At 41.5% G+C, this 25,918-nt stretch overlaps 1 protein-coding gene across 1 annotated transcript in view; it reads left to right on the top strand.

Moving 5' to 3' along the window:
• The first annotated feature begins 240 nt into the window (after positions 1 to 240).
• Positions 241 to 25,918, top strand: part of BTC (betacellulin) — a 46,466-nt gene continuing 20,788 nt past the window's right edge. Inside the window, exons 1-2 of the mRNA XM_084760547.1 lie at positions 241 to 563; positions 24,644 to 24,742. Coding sequence (XP_084616673.1) covers positions 500 to 563; positions 24,644 to 24,742 — 163 coding nt within the window. The 5' untranslated portion in view covers positions 241 to 499. The remainder of the gene's footprint in view (positions 564 to 24,643; positions 24,743 to 25,918) is intronic.

The raw sequence follows: 25,918 nt of genomic DNA, 5'->3' as shown, positions 1-25,918 counted from the left end.
TCCTTCAGAGGACTCCCTGAGTTGAGGCCACATTGTGGCGGCCAGGTCATCTTCTGCAACTCTTCTGGGCCCAGTTTACCTTGTTTACTCCCCCAGTAGGAGAGAAATGAACAGTCAGGTGAGACCCAGCAGGGGGAGTGGGTGAGCTGGCCTCTGGCCATCTGAATATGTCCTTGGGTGTGGGTATGGGTGTGGGGCAGCTGTGTGGGAGCAGCGTGCTGGCTACCAGCACCGAGTGGTGCGCCTCTCCGGGGGTGTGTGCAGAAGGCTCCAGGATAAATAGGAGGCTCCCAGTTCTCGGGCGACACTGGAGCCCGCTGGCTGCCCGCCCCGGGGTGTTTCCCTGCCCTGTAGCCAGGCTGCCTGCTGCGTAGTTTCGCTTCCTCCTGGCTCAGGGATTAGTTTCCAAGCACCCTCTCGGTGCCGGGGCCCGGGAAGGGCACGAAGAAGAAACAGGGAGACTCCTCCAGGGGCTGCCCTGTCCAGCACAGCGGGGTTGATGGACCCAGCCGCCCCGGGCAGCGGTGTTAGCTCCCTGCCTCTGCTCCTGGCCCTTGCCCTGGGTAAGTGTTCCTTCTGAGAGCTTCAGAACAGAAGGAAAGACAGGGTGCTGGAGTCGCGCGAACCTTGATCAGAGAGTGAGACAGCGAAGTTAAGATCCCGCCTTTGGTTTGCACCTGCTGGAGCCTTCCCTGGGTGTGTGCAAGGCCCCAGGGTGGAAGGGACCCTGCTCAGGTGGCATGGCCAGCGTGAAGTATCCGGAACGGAGGCCAGGGGGAGGCGCTGGCAGGGACCCGGGAGGTGCTTAGCAGGTGGCTGAGGTGGAAGAACCCCAAAGGCAGGAGGGGACAGAATCTGCGCTGTGGATACCAGCAGGAGGCCGAGGAGGGAACTCCTTTGCCATGTAGGCTAGAGAGCAACATGCCTCCGTGTGTGTGTGTGTGTGTGTGTGTGTGTGTGTGTGTGTGTGTGTGTGTGTGTGTGTGTGTGTGTTTTCTAGGAATGTGTAAGAGACAGGACCACTGTTGAGACTAGCAGTGGCTTAGGAGGAATCACACACACACACACACACACACACACACACACACACACCTTTTCTCTTTCTCCTTTTTTTTTTCTCTTGCTTCCATTTGAGAGTAGCTGGAGCCAGGAAGGAGAAGCTGTCTCTTGGGACCTCTTATTTCCTATTTGAAGAAATACTTTTCTTCCTTTGGCAAACTTAAGGCCAGTTGGTTGAGAACGCTTAGCTGTGGTGTCCACAGGAGGGAAGGGAGGGGAAGCAGGTTCCTGGGAGCCAGCACTCAGGAAGAAGAGCCCTCTGCCCTCTGAGAAGGGGACAAGAGGACAGCCTGGTGGGAAAGTCCAACCATCACAAGACCTCTGCTCCGAGGTCCCTGAGGGTTCTGGAAGGAAAGGCTGGTTTTCCAGCCTTAGATGGAATCTCAGGAGGACTGAGACATTGAGAGGGAAGGGGCCTCCCAAGTGTCAAAATGCTATTACCCCTCCTTTCAAGCCAGGAGAGAGAGAGAGAGAGAGAGAGAGAGAGAGAGAGAGAGAGAGAGAGAGAGAGAGAGAGAGAGAGAGAGATACAGAGACAGAGACAGAGACACAGAGAGAGAAAGAGAGAGAGAGAGAGAGCGCTACCGCCTGTGAAAACGGGGGAGATTGTCTCTCACCCTGGAAAAACAGATGAATACAAGTGAGCATGTGCTTTGGCTATGTCCCCAGAATGGGAAAGAAAGATGAAATGGTTGTCAACATGGTGGCAGGTGGATTGGATGTGGGACACAGCTTCAAGAGGAAGGACTAGCTTGACCTTTAGTGGAAGATGTTCATATTGATCCAGCACAGAGTGCTGTGGACCAGGCAGAAGGATGCACCTGACAGGGAGGGCTAGAGGAAGCATTGATGCTATTGTCAGTATCACTTGAATGCAACTGGCCAGTCCCATCCTCTCCCACAGCCAAGGCCTTCACCGCGCTATAGTGAGCAAGGTTGTAAGGCATATAGGAAGTGGGCGGAAGAGTGTTCGAGAGACCCTTAGATGTGGTTCTTGGACTTGGGTTCAGTTAGAAATGCCGACAAAACGAGCTTATGTCGAACTGGGAATATCCAGACTGACAATACAAAACAACTAGGGGAAAGTTCTGACAAGCAGAGGAGGAAGAACTCCACGGCAAATATGGGGTGACGAGAAGAAGCTGCATAGAAATATGTGGGTGCTGGGGGTGCTGGGAGAATCTGAAGGAGGAGAGCAAGCCGGGGTAAGAGTAGGTAAGGCAAAAAAAAAAAAAGCATTTACTGGAGGAATGCTGACTCGCTGCTCCTAAATCTCTACTGGAAAAAGAAGCAATTGCATTGAGCTGAAACGCCAACAGATTCTGAAGACCCCCTCACCCCCCCAAAAAAAGTCAAGTCAAATTAAAATATTTGATCAGAAATCAATAGGCAGTCACGCAGACTCAATTACAAGTCATGAATGAAGGATGCAAACAATGAATCAGAGGAGATAAAACTGGCATTAGGGCGCAGTGTGGGAGGAGAAGGGACAATGGGCTAAATGGCTTGACTGTCTTAAAGAGTATGAGTTAAGCCTTAGCTATGTTTCCGGGCCAGAAGGAGAGTGAGCAAAGAACTGATCTTTCAAGGCTGATGAGCGTTTCCCCCTTTGCTGTCACAGAGTTATTCCATACCCTCAACATGTCCAAAGAGGGGCGGGGGGGGGCGGGGGGAACCTAACCCAGTGTTACAGTCACCCAGGGAAACAAATGTGCAACCTCCTTGATGACTGACAGCTTAGGAGGCTGCTCTCTGTCTCTAGATCCTTACATGCTTGCAAAGTGCCATGAGATGTAGTTTGTTGGCATCACTGTTTCCATTAAGTGTTCCTACTTCTAACACACGCACACACGTGCACACACACACACACACACAGTCCCACTGCTAAATTTAAACCATATGTTATTTTACTTTTGTAAAGACCGTGAGCAATGTGATGTGATGTGACGTGCGTGACATGACCTGTGTGACAGTGGAAAGAACGCTGTCGCCAAGCAGACAGGAGACCTGGTTCCACCCCTACTCCTCTGTGACTCTGGGATACCGCTAAGTCACACATTTCTTGACATCACTTTCTTTACTTGTAAAAGAGATGTTATGTCTTCATCATTACATTCTTCACAAAAAATAAACAAAAAATATATGATCAGTTAGGAATGGCATGTGTTTTAAGTGTAGATGCATCTACAGAGACTGGGCATTTAGTAGATTAATTTATATGAAATTTCATTATATATATATATATATATATATATATATATATATATATATATTATATGATACTACCTTTAGGAATTTTATGAAGGATAAAGTAAGTTGGAGATAGGAAAAAAGAGGCACACCACAAAACAATTAGTTTTGTATAATACACATAAATTTAGCAATATTATAAATCTGTGTAATATGTATTTACATATGTGCTTAATATATCCTTTATATACATCAAGTTGGCTTTATTTTACTAAAACTACCCAACATCATTTTTATAGAGTCAGTAGAAATCTTGACTTTGATTTCTCATCTATATTTTCTTGTTAACCAAATTCAGCTACTGATAGAATCAAATTCCACCACTGAGAGGGGCACCATCCAAGCAGGCACATTGAATACTATCTTTTTTAGCCTTGTCATTGTGTTTGAGAAGTGAGCCTGATGGAATTAGTCCCATCTTTTAGAATTATAGGAGATAAGATGTAGTCAGATTTATGTCCTGTATGATTCCTTAAATGACAAAGAAGCCACTCCACGAGTTGTCATTTGCCAAAAGAAAGGATCACTCTGTAGTGATTTCACTCCTGACCCTGTGTGCATTTGCTCGCTGTGTAAAGGCAGGCCATGAGAACCTAAGCCTGCTTTGGGTGACTCTTGTGTCTTGCTAACTTTAGTGCCCGCAAGTCAAGTGGAAGAAGAAAGCAATCTGATTGAAAGGAGTGTACTTTCTAAGGCTAATGACTGTATCTTAAAAACAAAAACCTCAGGAGTGGTAGGCCAGTCTTTAGTGGTGAGAATTTAAAGAAATAAAGGGAATGTTTTTTAGCTGGTTGGAGAGAGATGGGGTATTTAATCTGAATTTATATCAATTAAGTAATTGCCTATTTTGATTATCAGCTGTTCAAGTCAACTGACCATGAAATACTTTCATTCATTCTTTACATTTTTGAAGGATATGCAGATTGTTATTTTCTGATCTGTGGGCTAATGGCACGAATTACAGAATGAGTTGGAAAATACAGCAGTGTTCACATTCAGTGTTCATGTTTGCAAGTGTGGCACGAATCATATCAAGGAGTGTCTTACTAGTAGACCATTGTCATCCTTTCAAAGTTCCGACTTTATTATTTGCCTGTATTTGCTCATGAGGAGTTGCATAAAGAATGAATGCCTGACATAAAAAGAAGTTCAAAATAGTTAGTTAAATAAATAGGTGCACCCAGCTGTTGCTAAGCGTGCCCCCATCAAATAGGCTGCAAGTCAAATAAATCTCTTGATTTCATGTTGCAAAACAGCAGCCCACAGGTCAGAGATGCTGAAGGACATCTTCATCCCTTGCTGGGTGGGCCCCATGCTGCAGGTGTAAAAGAGCCTTCCACAAAAAGGTTGTGTTTTGCAAAAAGTAAAATCATTTCTTCTAGTCTGTGTTGAAGATTCAAACTTACTCTACATGTCTTATAGGTTTAGTTCTTTGGCAGGTCTGATAAGTGTTTAAAGATTTGAGGTGTATCTTGGTGTCTAGTATGTTCAAAGCCCTGGGTTTACTATCTAACATCAAGGGGAAAGGAAGAAGGGATTAATTGGGGTAGGGAAGGAGAGTGGATTTAAGACGGTCTCCTGTGGCTCATCAAAAATGCTCTTTGAACGTCAGGTGGTTTGTCTCTTGTTTGATTAGAGTAATACTTTTCACCAATAGTGAATAATAAAATTGTTATATTCATGCAATAGTCAATAGCAAAAAAAAAAAAAAAAAAAAAAAACCAACAAAATACAGCATTGGTAGCCTCTGTGGACACTGAAGTAGATTTGCTTTAGAGGCTATGGATCTTGGTCATGTTAGTCCTGGAAAATTCTTCACTTATTCTATATCACACACGAAGGTGGTAGAGCTACCAGTCGCCTAGTTATAAGCACATGGCACACAGACCTTTATCCTCTCTTCTCTGGAGTGAGCTGCATGGTCCAAGCTTGTTCAGAGCAGAAGGGTATCCAGGACAAAGCAACAAGGAGTGAGGCCGAAGGACCATCAGAGAGCTGACTGAAGATGCTTGGAAGGACTTAGACTTGATTTCCTCCTGGGTACCTTCTTAGTGCTCTGCCCTCTGGGCTTCTGGTGGATACAGGATGCTGCTGTGTGCTTAGGTCTCTGCTTGGCCTTTAGTATGGCATTGCAGCATTGCTCCTCTTTACACTTTATAAAATCATCTCGACACCTTGTATCTCATCCGGTCTTTAGCACAGAGTGATGGCACACCAGTAATGTAGTGCAGGTCAGGCGCAGGTCTAAAAGACCGATAACTTATTTAATCTATAAAACATACCCACCCAGGACAGGTGCTAGATAGCATTATTATTCCCACTGTAGAGGAGGAATATCAATATAGGGATTGTGTAATGAGTCCATGTTTCTGACTTTATTGAGCATGAATTTTAAAGTGTGAAGTGAGCTCCTGAGTCCTGGTGGTTAAGCATTCACTGCTGAGTGGGACAGACAGAGACATATAGGATGCTAAAAAGCCAGGGGTGTCTTGCTGCATCAAAGTGGAGAAACTGACACTGGCACCCCATACTCTTGGCTTATTTTTTAAAAAAATAAAGTTTATTATAGCTGGATTCTCACCTTCAGCTCTGTTTCCTCCCCGTGCATCTCTGTCATCTTTGGCTATCTCATGTATTTGGAAGATTCTCGCCTTTCAATCCACCAGGTACCCTGCCTGCCCATGACTCTGGCCTGGGCTTTCCTGGTTGGTACAGTTAGTTTGGAACAGATGTTTACTTAGTCTGTGACCAGCATCACTCCAGACATTTCAGTCTGATGCTACACTTATATCTGAATATACCTTCCCTTGTCTGTATTCAGCCATGACACTCACACAGGCTCCTGTGGGCAGTTGGGGATGACGTTGTTTTATACTATTCTAGATAAGATGCACTTGTTTGTTGCTGAGAATACGTGGAAAGGTCTACTCTGGTCTGGATTAATATAGGAGTTAGGAGGTAGACTCAGCCAGACCACTGGCTGGAATCCCTGGTGCTGTGAACTGCTGACTCTGATACCTCAATCCCTTAAACCTTCCCATTCTTAGTACTCATTTACAAAAGCTGGTAGGTAGGAAAGCAAGGCTATTGCATGGACGACCTTCATCACTGAGTAAAATGCCTGCAACGATTCCAAATGTGAATGTCAGATATGCATAATCTATTACGCTAGGCAGCAGGAACTCACAGAAGGAGTCATTGTGACCAATATCTCCTTAATGGTTTTGTTGCAATTTTGAGTCCGGCTTCATGATTAGAATCAGAATATATTGATGAAAAAAAAAACCCTCTTTTTTGCCTCAGTTTCTCAAGTTTACGATCCCACAAGCTACAAAATTGGCAAGAGATAAAAATCTCCTGAAGAATTTTACTCTGACTGATTTTGTAAGGAAAATGTGCAACATAAATTTGCAAAAGTGAAATGCATATCTACCCTCTGAATATGAAATACAACCATAGATTCTCTTTCATCTGCCAATTCCACCCTGATTTTACCTAGTTAAGAGCTTCACAGAGCTGTGTGACATTGACATGAGGCACAAAGTCATTCTGCAGTGGCGGAATGTATTTAAAGGTGATTTTGATATTTGAAATCATCTCATCACAAGGAGATTGTCTCATTTATTTGAATTACAGAAATAATTGCTTCAATTAAAAAGGATTAGAACTGTCATTTTGGAAGAATTGGTGGTGATGCAATGTCAAAATTTATTTCTGAATATCAGAAAAATGGAAAAGATATGATTTAATAAAGTTTTAGAAGAAAAAGTTTAGATTCTTCAGAGAGCCACTCATAATATTAAGTCATTCTATCACTGGCTTACAACAGAAACAGTCATGTAACTTTTTCATATCTCACACTCTGACATACTCTAATAATAATAATCATCATCATCATCATCATCATCTCTTAGGGATGCAATATCATTTTGCAGAAAACAGAATAATACAGGAAAAGATTTTTAGCACATTAATTGGAAAACAAATGTTTAAGACAGTAGTACGTACTACCATTCTCCACTTTGTGAATATGTCAGTAACTTTCAAAATATTTCCTAGGAATCATTTTAAAAGTAGAAATAGAATCATTGCTCTCATCGAGCCACGCGAAGTGATAGATTTTGCATCCTGAGCAAAGGAAAAGGAAATTGCCACACTCTGGAGGAAAAAAATGCAAAAATCTTTGTCCACAGCCACAACAGAGGTCTTGTAAGAGTGCTGCACACTGACATCTGAGTGCCTAGAGCAATGCATCTATGTAGGAAGTACTCAGTAAATACTTGCTGAGCAAGTAAATGTCAGTCAGTCCAGGAAGTCTTCCTAGACCAGTATCTTCTCATAGTAGGCAACAAAGTGCTTGATGTAGACCTTATACTACCACACACACACACAGAGACAGAGACAGACAGACAGACAGACAGACAGACAGATAGACACACACACACACACACACACACACAAACACTGGGGCGGGGGAGAGAGAGAGAGGGGTGGGGGAGAGAGAGAGACAGATAGAGACAGAGACAGAGACAGAGAGCTCTTTGATAGCAAAAATTTAGGAAGCCTGTACTTTCTCCTATAGTTCTTTGCATTTATGTATTTAGATTTGTTAACAATGGCTTATTTTTCCAAATGGCATCAAAACTTGATTTTTGAGTAAGAATACCTGGCATAATCTGATTTATTCATGGATTTTAGCCACATATCAGTTCACTATAAAATAGTGCTTTTTTTTTTGCATTGGCAAAATGCTTGGGGGTAAACAGAGAGCATTATTGTTACTTATAAAACATATAATAATGAGAAAGTTCTAAGTTTATTTTGATTTTACTGTTTTAAAGTATAACAAATATTACCTTAAAGTATGTCTGTAACTATTAGGCATTAACGAATTAAAAAGAATAATTTAATTATAAACAATTATCTTCTTTTTTTTTAAGAGTGACCCAACAGCTCAACTAACAATTATCTTCTAAAAGGAGTTTATAACATGTTTTGTTAAAACCTTCATTACAAGTGGAAAAGGATCGATTGCTTTAATTATACGATACGGGTTAAGTATGAGCCTCATAACAGGAGAATTCCACGGTTGAATGATGAGGGAATCCATCAATGGGGTGGAGATTGGAGGCGATCGATCCATCCATGCCCGAGGTGGGGGAGTACGTGGGAGAGACTCGGAGGTGGGCAGATGAGTAGCTGCTACTTTCCACGTGGGCAGCAGAAGCATGAGATGCCTAGAACACAAGGTCAGTTTTGTGGGGTATCGAGGCAAATATTGATGACAGGAGGGGCTCTCTAAACTAAAGCTGTTAATCAGGACACTGAATTCTTGGCACAGTCCTCTCTTTGGGGTTTCTAGGAACTGGAGCCAAGTGATTTTGTAATTCAGATGAAGTCATGTTCTTAGGGACAAATGAAACTTTAAAATATTTTATAGTTTCTTATGTGGTGAATTTATTTAAATACTGAGGAAAAATTCCCTTTCCCTTTGCCTTGCTCCCTACTGCTCAGTGATGGGCTGCCTCACCTTACTCAAAGGTCTGGACCAGTAGTCTGGCCCAAGGAGACAAGGTCTCATTATCAAAGTCTGGCCTTGAACTCCTAATCTTTCTACCTCAGGTTCCTGCATGCTGAGATTACAGGTATACACTACCATGCCCTGCTTCCCTTGTCCGTAGTCACTCACTGTGAGGCTTTATAAACCTGGAGATTGCTCACAGCTTGAAGGAAACATCAGGTCCATCTTGCAGTGAGAATACCATCTTCTTTTGTTTCTTTAGTTTTTATTTTGGCTTTTCGAGACAGGGTTTCTCTGTGTAGCCTTGGCTATCCTGGACTCACTTTGTAGACCAGGCTGGCCTCAAACTCCCAGAGATCCACCAGCCTTTGCCTTCCTGAGTGCTGGGATTTAAGGCGTACACCACCACACCTGGATAAGAATACCATCTTTTAAGAGTGACTAAGTTTTAATAATTAATAGGATTAAATATTTAATGATTATGATGTAATGACATGTTTAAGAGAACTGGTTCATGACCCTGATCCCGAAAGAGAGGAAACCCAAATGAAGTGTGCTTTATTCTTTTTCTTCAAAGTTTGTTTTTACTATATGGAGACTCTGTAACATCCAGACACCATTTTTTTCTCTAACTCGTGTCCAATGGCCTTTTCGGGGATGTAATAATAACAGATAAAGGTTCTAGATTGGCGTTCTCAGTAGGGTAGTAACGTGGTGAACGCAGTGCTTCAAGATTGACCTTAACGTAAGGAAGAACAGATGAGGTGAGGGAATCAGAGGGGAAACTGCTGATCAAAAGCTTGGCCGAGAGAAGAAAATTGCCAAATATTTCAGTGTAGGAATTAATCAGCTATAGTGACAGGTCACAGATGCATAAGAAGGAGGGACAAAGATTACAGCCCGTTCTAAAACTAATAGTCTGAAAAAAAACCCTAATAGTCTGAGGCGGAGAAGGAATGTCAAATGTGCACATCAAGGTGCCTCATCCCAGATCTATTAGGCTCTTCTTCAGCACCATCCTAGGAGTATTCATTTGAAAAGAGCCCAGGAGAAGAACGTTTCTTTATAGAGTAATTATAAATACATATATAGACACTCCTTTTAGGAGATGGAGCTTAATTTCTCAGCACCTTTCAGAGGAAAAGAGAGAAGTCCCTGAATCCAACCTAGTTTTCTCTCTGTATAAGACCAATACAACCTTCTGTAAGGCAAAGGAAACAGTCAACAGAGCAAAATGACTGTTTCCTTTGTCTTTCTTTTGTAGGCAAGGATATAGGAGCTGAAAAGAAAGAAAGGGGTATATATAAATATAGAGGGAGGATAGAATAAAAGGTAGATTATTAAATTTACTCCTCAACTCAAGGCTTTAATTGTTACTCACAAATAAGGTTATTTTTAATTCATTGGAATGGAATTTTGTGTATTGATGAAAATCATGGTCATGTCAAATCCTAGTCTAATTTTATCACAAGAGTATATATCCTACATCTAATAGACAGATATGATTCTATAGATATATAAGGTAAAATAGTTAAATAAGGTTTTCAAAAGCCTCAGAGACCTACAGGATATGGCATTTAAAGATGTTTTCACTGTTCTAAAGATTCTTTGACAACAAGACAAGGTAACTCCTGGCAACACCCAGCCTGCCTCAAAGAAGATGATGAGCAAGCACTAAAGAACCTCCTTATGGAGTTGGCTTCAAATGTGGCAAACCAGCCACTGGGCAAAAGGTCTTCATTTCTTCAAGAGACAGAATTCTGCCTAAAAATAGGCAAGCTTAGATGTAGGCAGAGTTGATGGCTGAACTCTGCCAAGACAGGGTAAACAAGTCCTCAATATTTCTGCCTCACAAATGTGTCTGTCAGATATACTGGGCTAGAAGGCCAAAGATGATGCTCCAACATTATGAAGAGTGTTGGATGACTTTTCAGGCAGTAAATTGTGTCAGTCATTTTTTTCCTTTTTGGAAGCTGCTAATCTGAACTTCCAGTTCACTCAGATATTTAAGTTTTATTCCTTCTCAAGACTCTGATGGGGTTGAAGACCAGATAGTTTAGTCACACAATTAAGCTTAGTTGGTTAGGGGCTAAGTTGTTTTTAATCAAGATAGATGTTTTAAGTTAATAGAGATGAGATATGATAGATATTGATCTTCATTCAGAAATATAGATTCAACAAGATAGGAAAGATGTTTACTTCAAGTAAGAAAAGAAAAAAAATAAACGATAGAAGCAGCAATCAGACTGGTGTTTTCCAGAGCTGGGGTGGTTGAGGAATGGGGAGGCGTTACTCTAAGGGTGCTAGGATTCCATTAGGCATATGATAACCCCGGGGGTTCACCAGAGTGAGTGCTGAGCTTGACATGACTGCACCAGGTACCTAAAACATTTGCTGAATTCCTAACATGGAACAGAGTGGGAAAGGGGAATATAGTGACTGTATAGTGCAGAAGTCTAGTGTGACCACCTGAACCAAGCAATCCAGGTTACCACAACCAACACTGTCATTTAGACCCATGTGTTCTCTATTAGATTATAGTGTGAGGAATGTATCAACAGTGTACTCTTCCCAACATTTATCACCACAGCCAAGCTACATAAAAACAGCAGACAACTTGCTTTTAGATCACGTACCCCTAGCGGGGCTGCCTTGTCTGGCCTCAGTGGAAGCTGATGCCCTTAGTTCTGATGGTACTGGATGTGCTGGGGTGGGTGGGAAAGGGGGAATGGTCCCCTTTTCTAAGGAGAAAGGGAGAGGAGGGAAAAAGGGAAAGAGGGTGAGAGGGTAGGACTGTGAGGAGAGGAGAGAGGGGTGCATTCAGGATGGAAATTGAATTTTTTTAAAAAGGAAAAAAGAAAATAATTTCAGGGTAAACCCCTCTCCCCGTAACCCCCAAACCCCCAAACCCAAACCAAACCAAGACTGATGACCTGAGTTTTATTTTCATGGTTCACATGGTGGAGGGACAAAATCAGTTTCCACATGTTGTCTTCTGACCTTCCCATGTGTACCCTGGCAGGCTATGACCAAATATAGATAAGAAATAAAGACATGTAATAACATTGTTCATTAAAAAAAAAAGAAACTCAAAAATTGAGGGACAATCTAGAAGATACTCAATGTGTCAATGAGGTCATGAACACCAAAGAAGGGCAGGCCCATAACAGGGCAGAGGTGACTAACAACCTTGACACAGAAAGACAAGAACAGCAACAGTGATGCAACTGAAATAGCTCTGACACACGGTAACGTGACCAGGTTACATCAGAAGCAGCTAAAAAAACGAGGAAGGGATGTAGTGTTAATGCTTAATGCCTTCCAAGTTTTCTATAAATATGAAATTCTAACATAAAATTGTCTCCTTAAAAGAGATTCCAGCTTGAACAACTACTTGTTTTTTTTAAAAAAAAAATAGGACTAGAAATATAAATGAATTGTTCCACTAATTATTTTTCTAGCACTATGCTGGGCACACAATGTATCCTGGTAACTATTTGTCCAGTAAATTGAGTCTATGGATGTTTTGTGACACTAGATGACACTTCATAAGAGAAGATGGAGGCAAAAACCGTAGAGACAGAAAATAGAACGGATGTTCCCCAATAGAGGAGTTAGAGGATTCAGAAGGGTATTTTATTTGATGAGAATAAAAATATCAATTTTACTAAAAAGTATTCTAAATATGGTTGGTGGTAAGTTTTGCACAATAATTTGAATTTATTTTATGCCACTGAATTATATTTTTAAAAAGGAAAGATTCAATTTTTCATGGTATACTTATTTTTTTTTCACAACAAAGAAGAACAGGAGATGCGGAACAGTGTCGGTGGCATTGTACTCACGATATACTAGTCAGAAAAAGGGGCTGGGGCTGAGGTAAAGGAAAGAGCAAGTCATGAGGCAGAGAGCAGGGATGTTTTTCTGGAAGGTCTGAGTATTAGCCGATTGGGATGCTGGGGATGCAGAAGATGAGGACGCTGGCACAAAAAGTGGACTGTGGACCACTCACTGGCACACTGGAAACCAGGAACCAGGGGCTGATGATGACTGAAGATGCCCAACATGCTCAGAAACAAGTCATTAAGGAAACGAAGTGCTGACTGGTAAGGATAAAACTTGATTTATCAGAAACAACGACATATGTGAGAACCAATTTCGGCTAAAGTCCCCTCCACGTGGTTCACAGTACAAGAAGACAGGCTCACCTTAAGCCAGGAAGAATTCTCTCCCCTTACGAAGCTTTGAAAACAAATGGAAATGGAATGCTGTGGGATGTGAGGAGTTTCCCACACCTGACCACACTGCGGGAGGTCTTAGCGCTTATGGGGAGCATGCAGAAGTGATCTCTAGGAGGGATGTAGGCAGACAACCTTTCACGGTGCATCGTGTTTTTATGATACAGAACTACTCCAGTCCACACTGAGGATGCTTTGAAGCTTAGGGTATCTTCACCTGAAGAAGCTGCCAGCCTTCCCAGAGGCAGAGCCCTTAGAACCGGAAGCGGACAGTGAAGAAGAAAACGCTTTGATTCTTTTCCCAAGCAAGCTTGGGCTCAGTGACTTTTCCTTCCTCATGGGCCGCAGTCTTATGCCAGAGGGTGTTTTCGCATTAAGGGCGCTGCAGACTTGATAGTTGAGTCATAACTGTCAAATGGACCTTAGTGTGTAGGAAATGGAACCGACAGCTCTATCTGCTAAAATATATTGATGGAAATTTCAACTATTGCTATGTCAGAGGCCACTTTTTCTCTAACATTACCCCCTTGCAATAGGAAACTGGGAGAAAAAAAATCCTCACTTTTTAGATAAATTTTAGTCTGTAATGGAGAGCTAGAAAAACGGGTTTGTCTTGATATAGTGGACTAGTGTTGTGAAGTGAGATTGCATACATAATTGTAAGCCTCACTCCCCTACCCCGCCTTTTTTTTTTTTAAGACAAAAGCCCACTGAAAATACCCCTTGTTCTTTCTCATTGATTTCTACCCAGCAGTGGTCGTCACCATTATGCATGAATTGAGTGGTTTTCTAGTCTAATCAACCTCATAATATTGAATCTGTCTCTCAGGATGTGGTGAGCAGACATTTCAAAGAGCCAACTAGAAATACGCGGTGTGACTGTTTCTTAATGAGTCTTATTTTCCTAAATCACACAGGAAAATCAATTGAATTATTTCACAGTCAGAGCACAGGCATCAAGGGGACCCTTGATTCTGGAGACTTTTTCTTCTTATTCTTTCTCCTTCAGCCAAACAGCTCTGCCCACAGTCTCCAACGCACACGGAGCTCATTTCTGCATCATTGCCTCGCCTTCATTTCAGTTTCCTGCTTCTTTGACGGAATTTTACCTATACTATCTCTCCAGCTTAACATATTGTCTCTCTATGGAGTGCCAGTACAATTTCTTTTCTACGTCCCTCGCACTTGAAATACGCTCTTAATGTAATGTGATTTTCACTCTTTTTATTTTTTTTAGTCTTTATGAACAGTTTTACTGATAAATATAATAATAGATGAATGCTAAGGGGAATTGACTTACTCAAACACATTTTTTAAAAACCTCTGGGGCTTGGCTTTGAAAGTACTATTGTTGAAGTTTGGTGGCTTTTTTTTTTAATATAAATTTATTTCTTGAGAATTTCATACAATATGTTTTGATTGTATTTCCTGTTCATCCAACTCTTGCCATATCCTTCCCCTCAATCCTACACACTCAATTTTTTTTTTTGGTTTTTCGAGACAGGGTTTCTCTATGTAGCCTTGGCCATCCTGGACTCACTTTGTAGACCAGGATGGCCTCGAACTCACAGCGATCTGCTTGCCTCTGCCTCCCGAGTGCTGGGATTAAAGGCGCGCGCCACCACACCCAGCTCCAACTTCTTGATTTTGTGAACTGAGTCCAGTTTGTGTTGGCTGGAGACTCTTGGGGCATGGAGTATGCCTTACAGGGCGGCTGGTGTATCTACCTTGTGTCCTCCATTGACAAAAACTGATCACCCGTCTCACTGAAGCTGCCAGTTGCAAATCGGTTCATGGATAAAGGTGGGAATTCATAGCCACTTCCTCTTCTCCCTGCCGATGTCTTGTCTGGCTTCAGCTTGCGTGGTTCTTCCCCGTCGTCTGGGAATGCTGTTTCCTTGAAGGCACCCACCACCTCTGGCTGCTACAATCTTTCTGCCTCCTTTTTCTGCATAGATCCTGGAGCTTTTGAGGAAGGAAGATAACGTAGAGATCCCAGTTAGGTCTGGATGCTGCAGAGTCTCTTACTTCTTTGTGTTTGTGGGTCTCTGTGTTAGATAGGGTCTACTTCAAGAAGAAGCTTGGCTGATGAAGGCTGAATGGTGCGCTGCTGTCCAGGGTGTAGCAATATGTCATCAGGGGCCGTTTCCTCAGCTATGTTCATTTCCTAGAACAATAATAATAAGTCCTTTCCCCTAAGACCCTTTCTCTATCTAGCATCAGAGTCTTGGCCTTATTGTCCATGTCAAGTATGGTTTCCAGTTGGTGGAGCAGGTCTTAAATCCAAGCAATAAGCATTGATTACTCCCATAACATCCATGCCACTAAGGTGGCTTATTTTATCATAGGTCGAAGATTGTGCTGTTGCTGGATCCAGAAGGCAACTACACAATTCCTTCTTCCTGTAGACTTAGATAATCATGCTTGAAAATAAATTGTCCTCTTTGGTCCATTCCTCCTCATTCTCTTTTGGAATATGATAATTCAGTGGGTCCAGAGAGTTTTATTTGAAATGATAGGATGCCTGAATATTTGGTCTGGTGTTATTCTTAAAGGAATGGGAATCAAAGTAAATCAAGTTTTGATAAGTGGTCATTTAATAAACCAGATCAAGGTGGTTGTAGGATTCCCGTTCAGGTTAGCCACCCATGACACATTCAGTAATGGTAAAGTAAACCAGAAATGAGACTGGCCAACCTGCAAAGGCATTGCTGTGTGTCAACAGTTCTTCAGTATACGAATTACGTGTTCCATGTAGTCTACATATGACTTTAAATGGGCTTTAAGAGCAACAGTTTGGAGAAACTTTCTATGTTAAAAATACTATGTTTTATCATTCTGAGTCTTTATTAGACACTAAGATATTGTATCTTCAGTTGAAAATGGAGTTTCATATTGGAGGAAGAAATACTTGTATTTTACTTTCCCGGTTTTGAATGAATTTGTGACGAATTTGTGAAGTCCCTGTGGGCTGCGTCTCCTTCTCTGTGCTTCCCCTTCAGGCCCCAGGAATGCAGAAGCCCATCTTTTAGTTTGATAGCATAGGAAGTTTTCCAGGCGAAATCATTTGAAGGAACTTGGAAACTCTACTTTACCTAAGAACACTTTTTCACTGTTTCCTAAAAGATGTCCTGCTACCTTGAACTCAGTGGTCTGGCTAAGCCTACGAGCCATCCACATAGGTTGTCCTACTTTGGACCTTCGTTAAAATGCCACACCCCACAGGATAAGTCCTGAGGAAATTAGCATCCAGCAGAAGGAATTTTGTCAATGGAGAAATTGGTTATGAACAGGACTGGGCCAATGCATTTCTCTTTCCTTCTGTTTTCTGAAGCATACTTTAGATTCAGTGACCACATGAACTACCAATGTAGCCTATATGTGGGTAATCATCCCTCTGGAGGAATTCCTTTGTCCCTGTGTGAGAAATATTTTAGTAGCTCCTTTCTCACTTTCACTTCCCTTTCCATCATTTTCATGGCCTTGGGATTGTAACCCCTTAATCTATGTCTCAGTCTATGTTCTAGGAAAGTTCTGAGTTAATTTCCTTTCTTCGAGCTTTGCTTTGAAAACAAGCTAGGTGATCTGTTATACCTGAGGGCAGGATTTATAAGGGCAATAGTTTATACACAGTGAAAGAAAGCAACAGAATAAGTAGAAAAGGAGTTGGTTTTGTTTCTTAAAGAAGAGCACAAATACTAAATTTTACCCCTTCACAATTTTCATCTTAGTCAGACCCAAGCCCAGTGTTGAATGGCAGCTTCACTCTGTCATTGTTTCCAGATCTACGTTAGATATGGCTTCTTTCTGACCATGGGAACTACTCAGGTCACACATTCCAGATTCTCTTTCTCTCCTTGGCAATGAAGATGCTATGGGGAAAGTCCTTCAATGCTTACATTTTTGCTCCTTGTATTGACTTACATTGTGAACAAACTTTATTAACTATGCCTTTTGGAGTCTAGAGAAGTGAATATAATTCAGTGAATTGTCACTGAATCGTACTGTCTCAGATCTGACCTTATCAACTATATTTGTGCCATTGACTCAACCAACCAAGTCATAAACTCCAGCTCAAATAAGTGGTGTGCTGACTCACAGAGCTATGCTGAGAACACAAAGACCCAACACACGAGAAAGCCTCCATGCTGCTGTTAATCAGCCAAGACCCCTTAACTTCAGATATCTTAAAATCAAAGCAAAATAAACAAAAATACCTGGAAGAAACAACACATGGAAATGCCCCTACACATTTTTTTTCTCATTAGCTACAAACACACTATAGGAATGCTACATGTGTATATGTATGCATTGATATTTTGCTGTCACTATATTAAACATTTTTACACATAAGTGAAAGTATGCTTAAAATGCAGAAATTAGTATCAATTTACCATTTATAAGAGTGAGAATATAACTTTCTATAAATGCAAAAGGCATTTAAGTAGTTAAAAATCACCATTTCCTCCCCCCTCTTTGTTTAAGCACATAGCTAAATCCTTGCCATGACGTGAAAGTTAAAGTCACAGAAAGCAGTTCGAAGGGCCATAGCTAGTGATGACCACAGTCACAGACGTATTGATGAAAATGGGTCTAGTGTTCAAGTCCTGCTCCATTGGATCCCAAAGCTGCTCTTTTCCTGTTGCTCAATGCTGTCTCTCTTTAATATGAATGCAGCCCCAGGGGCTTGAGCATGAAAGAGTCTCCCTGTTCCTAACGGGACTGGAGTGTGGTTCAAATCTTGTTGGTCTGACAGACGAAATTGAATTCATTAGATAATCAGAGGCCTGCGATGTATCTAAGAAGTCTTGAGTCACTAAGATAGAGATAAAGGAACATTTCGTGATAATATACTTGTTTTTTAAAATACAAAATGTTCTTGGCTTTAAACATGGAAAATCCAGCTCAGAGATGAGGCAAATCCAATGTACATGTTGTATAAGCTGGTCACATATGATCATTTTAAATAGTTGATCCAGCTGGCTTGCTACTTACCTCAGCACCAGCACTGCCTTTGAGACTGTGTGTCATGGGCCTGTCAGGCTGCCTCCTACTGAATGCCTGTATTGTTCGCACTGACTTCATTGCCCACGCTGACTGATGGGGATAAGGCTTTAATATGTTCTGTAATTTCTAAACTTGACGATCTCAAAGTGCATTAACATAGATGGGCTTAGACGTAAAGCTGGATTTCTTTTCCCCTTTCCCTGGATTTCATGAGTAAAATTGATATTTAAAAACTAACTTCAGAAATAAGAACTCAACTTCTGGTCCCTTAGCAAGTATAGCCAGCAATGTACCTTTGTTTTATTCTGGTTTTATTGTTTTCTTTTTGTACACCTGAGAAATTCTATAGGTCATGTGAAGCGGAAGATTTGATAGACTCAATAAAAGAATCCAAATGCAGAAGAAGAAGAAGCTGTGAATTCTTTTGACAGTTAAAACTTTATACAATGCATTTAAAAGGAAGAAAGTAATAAAGAACACTGCCTGCTTAGATGAAACACAAAAAATGAAGCAACAGAGAACAGAAACAAAGGGGAAACATGCCCATCAAGACGCTGCTGCCCAGCAACGTGAGACTTTAGTTGATGTGTTTTATGGTAGAAAGAACAAAACCCCAGTACTTATTGGGACAGCCCGGAGAGGCTGCAGATGATGGGCTTGTATTACGAGAGGTATTGGGGCTTAGACTCCCACTCCTGTCTGTCTTTGGGTGATGCTTTGCATTTAGAAGAAGATGACAGGGCAGTTGACACTTCTAACACAATATGCTTGAAGGTGCCAGGAAGTGTAGCTTGAGAAGAGAAAGCTCCGTAGGGAAACTTAATAGCTAGAAACAGATAGGTTACAAGGTTTTGTAGGAAAGAGAAGCTGTACTTATTTTAGGTGATTCCAAAGAGGAAGGGCAAGAAAAATGGGCTGCACAGACAAAAGGCATTTATAGAGATGTACAGAAAGGCGCTTCAGACACAGGCCTGAATGATGAATGAATGAATGAATGAATGTGATTGACAGCATGCATGAATGCTCTTGAGACCAGCATGCCTTAGGGCCAACTGGATCCTTCTACTGAAATTTTAAATGTGGATTTGACAGAACTCAGAAAGGATAGTTTCTGAATTCAATGTTGGTAGGGTATTTAAAAAACCTTCAGAATTCCTAGTAATTTGGTATAATTTGTGGCTCTTTTGATTGGGAGTTTTATGCTTGCTACATATGCTTTCTATGCATTTTTTTTGCCATGTGTTTTCCTGAACACAGTGCATTCTTGATCTCATAAATACATTGAAATTTTGAATGATACATGCTTGTTAACAATTCTTGTTTTTCATTGATTGTCATAAACTAGATTATGGGATGGGCAGAAAACCTATTATGATCCAACGGTTTCTTGAGGAGAAAGAGTATTTCTTCATTAACTCAAAGCCACATAGTGAACTAGTAACTGAGTCTGGGGATCTTTCCATGAGATGGTGACACCTGAAAAAAAGAGAAAAAAGACCTTATGATGGCTGTGCTGTGCGCAGTTGGGTCACATTAAAGGGCTGTGGTAAAATGCAAGCTGCACTTTGGATTAAAATGTGTGAAATAGGTCGGAGAGAATCACATCGGTTCTCACCTGGAACGGCTCCCCTCCCTAGGAATATTTAGAAGTGTATGGACATTTTTCATAGTGACAGTTCAGTTGTGGTGGGCAGTGGGACACTGGACACTGTTGGCAAATGGCAGGAGAGGCCAAGGTCACTCAGTCACTTTACAGGGTAAAAGCTTTCACAGCAGAAATGTGTTAATAGTGTCATCAGTAGAAAATGCATAGGATGCTTTCTCTTCCTTTTATACTAGAACTTGAATTTCCTTAAACAATGATGTGCTGTGTAGAATATATTTAAGCTCTTATTTTCCTATGATTTTCCAGTTTATTTTCAAGATAACGTTCCACTTGCCAGGATGACTGTCTTGACAGCAGGTACTGAAAGGGTTAGGAGTTGACTAACCACTACCGTGTTCCCCAGACAGTGGCTGCTGGCTAATTATAATCTCTAATTTTATGACAGCTTTTTTTTTTTTTGTAAAATGATCAATATTTCCACTATTACTACCACACGGATGCTAACCACCACCACAACAGATAAAACACGGTGATTATTGTGCTTACACATTTTTTAATCAAGGAATTAATTGGCACTTTAAAAGTCATTTATTCCCCATTAAAAATTCATCATAAACCTCGACTTCTATAAGAACCTCTGTCACCAGGCAGAGTTGATTCTCTTTCAGACTTTGGCTTGTGTCGTCTCTCACTATGCTGACTGTTCAGCACCTTGATGGTGTGTGCATCTTGCAGAGCAGAATATGAGGTCTGTGGTTTAGCCTTGATATCTTTATCTTTGAGACTTCAGTGTCTCTCACATCAGTACCAAGCACATGGTACTTAATGAGTATTTGTTGACTAACGGATGGAACAAGAGTGTTCTTTGTAAAGTAGCCTGTAGAGTTTGGTAATTGGCTTGGTGACTGTCTCACGGATTTCTCAGTCTCTTCTTACAGATTATAAACTCGTTTTGAAGTCCTGTGATGACGCCAGTAGTTAGGATGAGGGCAGTGAACCTTGTGGGGTCCATGGTACTTAAAGATATCCTGTTCCTTAGTTCCAACCAGGTCCTGGGAAGGGAGGCCATCATCTTCTGCTATAAAATGGAGGGTCTAAGTTCAGACCATCTCTGCTTAATTATTAAAATCTGGTCGGACCAAAGAAATGCTTCCTTTTCAGTTAGGCTTGTGGCCACCATGATTAGCCGGAGATGGTGACAGCAGAGGCAGAGCGTTTGTTGTTCAGAACAAACTTCTTGAACTGGAACTGGGTGCTGGTTTGTCCGTGGAGGCCTCCTCTCGTGGCCTTGTCTCTAACTCTGAGGCTGGTGGTCTCCATTTGTTAGCTGATGCCTGAACGTGGAGCGGGATTTAGCCTGACAGTGGGCCTGAGCCTGGCACAATGTTGACTAATCGGGCAGTGTCAATGGAATCAGTGTTCCCTCTATTAGATAGAAGAGGGGAATAACTGGTTAAGTTCTAAATAATACTAAGAGTAAAGGCAGATAGATAAAAATGTAAAATTGTCTAAAACATTTTTGTGATAAAACTTAATGTTTATAATAACCCTGAGAAGTAAATATTTCTACTTACAGTTTGAAGACTTTGAAGCTCTCCTAGATTTAGACCTTCCTTCCTTCCTTCCTTCCTTCCTTCCTTCCTTCCTTCCTTCCTTTATTCCTTCCCTCCCTCCCTCCCTCCCTCCTTCCTTCCCTCCCTCCCTCCCTCCTTCCTTCCCTCTTCCCTTACAGCTCCCTCCCTCCTTTCTTTTCTTTCTTTCATTTCTTTACAATAATAGCATATGTGCACGTATTTGTGTGCATGTGTGTGTGTGAGTGTGTGTGTGTGTGTGTGTGTGTGTGGTGTGCATGTGTGCATGCAAAGGTGTATAAACATGAATATGGAGGCCAGAAGTTGATGTTAGGTATCTTCCTCTGCTGCTCTCCATCTTATTTTTCAAAATAATGTTTTGTTTTGTTTTTCCCTCGAAACTAGAGCTCACCAACTGGCTAGACTGGCTGGGCAGCGAGCTCTGTGGATACCTGTTTCTTTCTTGTCCCCCAGCACCTAGAGTTTCAAATGCACACTGCCGTACTGACTTTTTCATGCCTGCCAGGGGATTTGGACTCAGCTCTCATGCTTGTGCCCTTCACTAACTGAGGCATCTCCTCAATCCTCTCTTTTTTAACCTCCCTTCCTTTGTTCCTCCCTCCCTCATTTCCTTATTCCCCCCCTCCCTCCCTCCCTCCCTCCTTCCTTCCCTCCTACATTTATTTATTTATTTATTTATTTATTGAGCTATTGTAGCACATGAGCTATAGAGTCAAGGCCTCCTCATTTTACCCTGGGGGAACACCAACTTTTGAACTGGATTGTAGAAGTGAGTTACATGTGTTTTATTGTTTCCCAGCAGAATTTGCTGGGGGACTTTTGGGATTTGAAAACTTTAAAAAAACCGGTTTATTTACTGTCATATTTACATTAGCTACTGAGATTATAAAGGTGAGTAGTCTAGAATTCCTGTGCTTGAGGAACCTGCAGCGATTGTTTGCTTCTGGTTGTTCTAACTAGGAATGGAAGAGTAAGTGCTAGAGGAAAAATGTAAATCTCTCTCTCTCTCTCTCTCTCTCTCTCTCTCTCTCTCTCTCTCTCTCTCTCTCTCTCTCTCTCACACACACACACACACACACACACACACACACTCCACACTATGCTAAACCATCATTCCATAGTCTGTTTTCTTATTTGGGAGTATGCTGATATGTACTATTAAAATTTTAGCACCATTTTCATGATTGATTAGCATTTTATTGCAGAAGAGTTGGTCAAATATTTTTAGTTATTTCTATATTGCTAGATACTTTGGTAAGTGTGTGTGTATGTGTGTGTGTGTGTGTGTGTGTGTGTGTGTGTGTGTGTGTGTGTGTGTTGTGGACATATGTATGGGTACAACCTCACAGAAGCCAAAAGAAGATATTGGGTTTCCAGCTCTGTCATAGAACATCTTATTTCCTGACTGAACTAACTTGAAGCTGAGCTGGCAGCCCGGGTTTTTATATGGTTTCACTGGCTGGAACTCATGTTCTCATGATTTCATAGCAAGTGGCCTTATTCGCTGAGCCATTTTCCCGGCTTCCTATTTAAGTAACATAGTGTTTTATAACTTATGTCACACAGAGTCCTTTGTGGGTAATTTATTTTGTGTATACTCTGCATTATTTCCATTGAGGAACTTACTGGTTTGTGATTACTGGGCATAAAGAATTGCACATGTTTAGTTACTTTTGTTTTTATGTTTTGTGTTAAATTGTCCTCCAGAAAACAAAAGTAAATTTGCTCTTCATCAGTGGATTTGAGTTTTCACTTCTGTTCAGTTTCCCCAACACTTGGTACTTTCTTTTCCTTTAAAACAATGTTTTTCAGTTTGATAAATGGCAAAGCTGCCATTATAAAGACTGTGGCATTATAATTTGCTCATCACTGTTTCCTGGTATGTTGCTATCATTTTGTGTTGTGGTTAATTGGCTGGCCCCTTATCTGCTGTGTAGCTTCAGAGCATCTTGAAGGTCAAGTGTGTCCTATGCTCCTGTTTGCTTTTGGAATAGAATGGAATTGGAGAACATGTTGCTTAGAAACTGTTGGCCAGATGCATAATTTCCAACAGCCAATAGGAACGCCCATTATCCCTGTCAGCTGCATCACAATGCGGCAATTTACTGAGCACTGATTATATGCCAGGGCGTGTTTGGTCATCTGTATCCTTAACACATACTTTACATTCTTTACCCTGTCAATAAGGTCTTGAACTAAGGAGCAGCCACTTCCCAAGCCACTTTTCTCTGTCCTCTTTCTGGCTTTTCCACCTTCTCTTGTTCTCTGCCTTTTTCATCATAGAAAAAATTTCACATATGTGAACCAGAAAGACTGGCAGAATAAACTTTGGCCCATCTAACATTCTAACAACTATTAACATGTGCTGAGTTCTACTTCATCTTATACTCTATTCCCATAATAGGTTATTTTACAATAAGACTGAGGGCTAGTGCTGGTCAGTAGTAGCACACTTTTCCAGCATTCCAAAGGCCACGGTTTTGATTGTCAATGTCACAAAATACTAATGATGTCATATAATAATAAAGTGAATTTTAAGTACTTTCTTTACTTAATTAATATTTAAATATATTTACGGTATACAAATTCTTAATATAAAGCACAATGCCACGCTGTGTTTTGAAATGTTTGCATCAATTCTTTTGTAGGGTCTCACATCCAAGTCCACGCTCATTTCCTTGATAGTCTCACATATGACTTCTAGCACTTGAATCGGGATTAACATAAGTACCACTTATTGTTAACTCAGCCATTCCAACCCCAGGGCACTTCTTTTTTTAGAGATTAGTAAGTTAAGGGACCTAAAATTCTTACAAAATCATCATGATGAAGTGAGAGTATGGGGCGATGATGAGGAGCCTGCCTAGTGTACATGAAATCCTGTTTTAATACAGCCACGACCAAAACATTCTTCATGGATTTATACCTATTTGACATCTCCCCCAGTGGAAGTGCACGGGAAGTACACCTCTGTGAAACAGCAGAGCATGGTGGCTATGGGGCAGTGGAACGGCTCCTTTGCCGTGGCTTTATCATTTATTCTCTCTGCTTCTTCACCCATGTGTTTACCTGGCGATGGGGCTCCCTTCCCTCTACTTTCTGCTTTTGTGATGTGTTCCCTGTGGGCTAGAGCCAAGTCTCCTCCCTGAAGATGCGTAAAGGAAGTAGTATTGACTTGAACATTCTGTCTTTACCCTGAGATGAACACATAAGGCATGATGCTCCCTGGCCTGCTCCTTGGTTGGCAGAGGATAGCATGCAATGGAGGCCACAGGCTTACTGTTTTCCACAGTGGGTCACGGCATGTAGGGGATATTTTCCATTAAGCGAAGTTTCAAGTTTGTTTTCTGGTCCTGTTTTGAATCTGCAGGTCTTGCGATTCTCCACTGTGTGGTGGCAGATGGGAACACAACCCGAATGCCTGAAAGCAATGGCTCTCTCTGTGGAGCTCCTGGGGAAAACTGCACAGGTAATGCTGAAGCTTCATAGGTAATCCTGGGAAGTTGACCTCTCCCAGGCCGAATCTTTTCCTTAAATAGTATTCATTATACTATTGGTTCTTTGTACGTATACTAGGTTCTGCACTAAGTAACTTCCATGCGATAATTTATTCATTGCTTGTAAGCTTTCTGAGTGATATAAAAATTTAAAACCAGTATACTGCACTTTATATAGTATTGTGAGAATGATTTGATGACATTTTAAACAGAAGAGATGGGAACATTTCAGGTTACAACCTCCCCGCTTCAAGATTACCTGGCCGATGATCACTCAGCCTATAAATGGCAACTCTGGGATTTGAACCCCAGTCTCCCTATTTCAGTGCCCCCATGCCTAGCTGCCATGTACTCGGGGTCTCAGTTACTTTTCTGGTTGCTTTGGCAAAACACTTGATAAAAGCAACTCCAGGAAGGAAAGGCTTATTTTGGCTCACAGTCTGAAGGTGAAATGCGTCACGGCTACAGCTGTGGTCCTGGGAGTGCAAGGAGGCTGCTGCTCACATCATATACACAGCCAGGAAGCACTGGGAGATGAACACTGGTGCCCTCTAGCTTTCTCCTTTGTATTTATTCAGACACATTCAGGATGGGTCTTGCCACATTAGTTAAATCTCTGTGAAAACATCCCCATAGACATGTCCAGAGGTATGTTTCCTAAGTGATTCTGAGTTCTGTCAACTCAACAGTCAACAGAAACCATTTCCCTCACTGTCACAGATGTGTGGTGTTCCAGACTCCATTGTGTAATATGTTGGCTTGGATTCATGAATTCTTGGTGCATTCCACACTTTTTTGTCTAGTCCATACTGTAAGGGGGTGGGGCCAGGTGAGAAGGAAAGGACTTTTACGTATTTTACTTTGGAGAAGCTTGATTTAATATTCTCAAAGGTGTTAGGCTAGGGTAACAGGCTGTGCACCACACTTGCTATTGTTGGCTGACCTAAGTTGCTTTTGTTTCTCTGTAGATTTTTGTGCTCTGGTCCTCTACAAAGCTTCTTTACCTCTTAGAAAAGAAATTAAAAATCAGGTCACCTTAAATATTTGGGCATACTGGAGAAGGGCCTGGCACATTCCCTGAGAGGTTCACTGAGCTGGAAACATGGCCACCTATGTGAGCACTCTTTGGTTAGCACATTGGGAACACT

The sequence above is a fragment of the Acomys minous genome (assembly GCF_964271855.1).
Source record: "Acomys minous genome assembly, chromosome: 15".
Classification (NCBI taxonomy): domain Eukaryota; kingdom Metazoa; phylum Chordata; class Mammalia; order Rodentia; family Muridae; genus Acomys; species Acomys minous.
The sequence above is the reverse complement of the archived record's forward strand: the minus strand, read 5'-3'. Positions and strand labels throughout refer to the sequence as shown.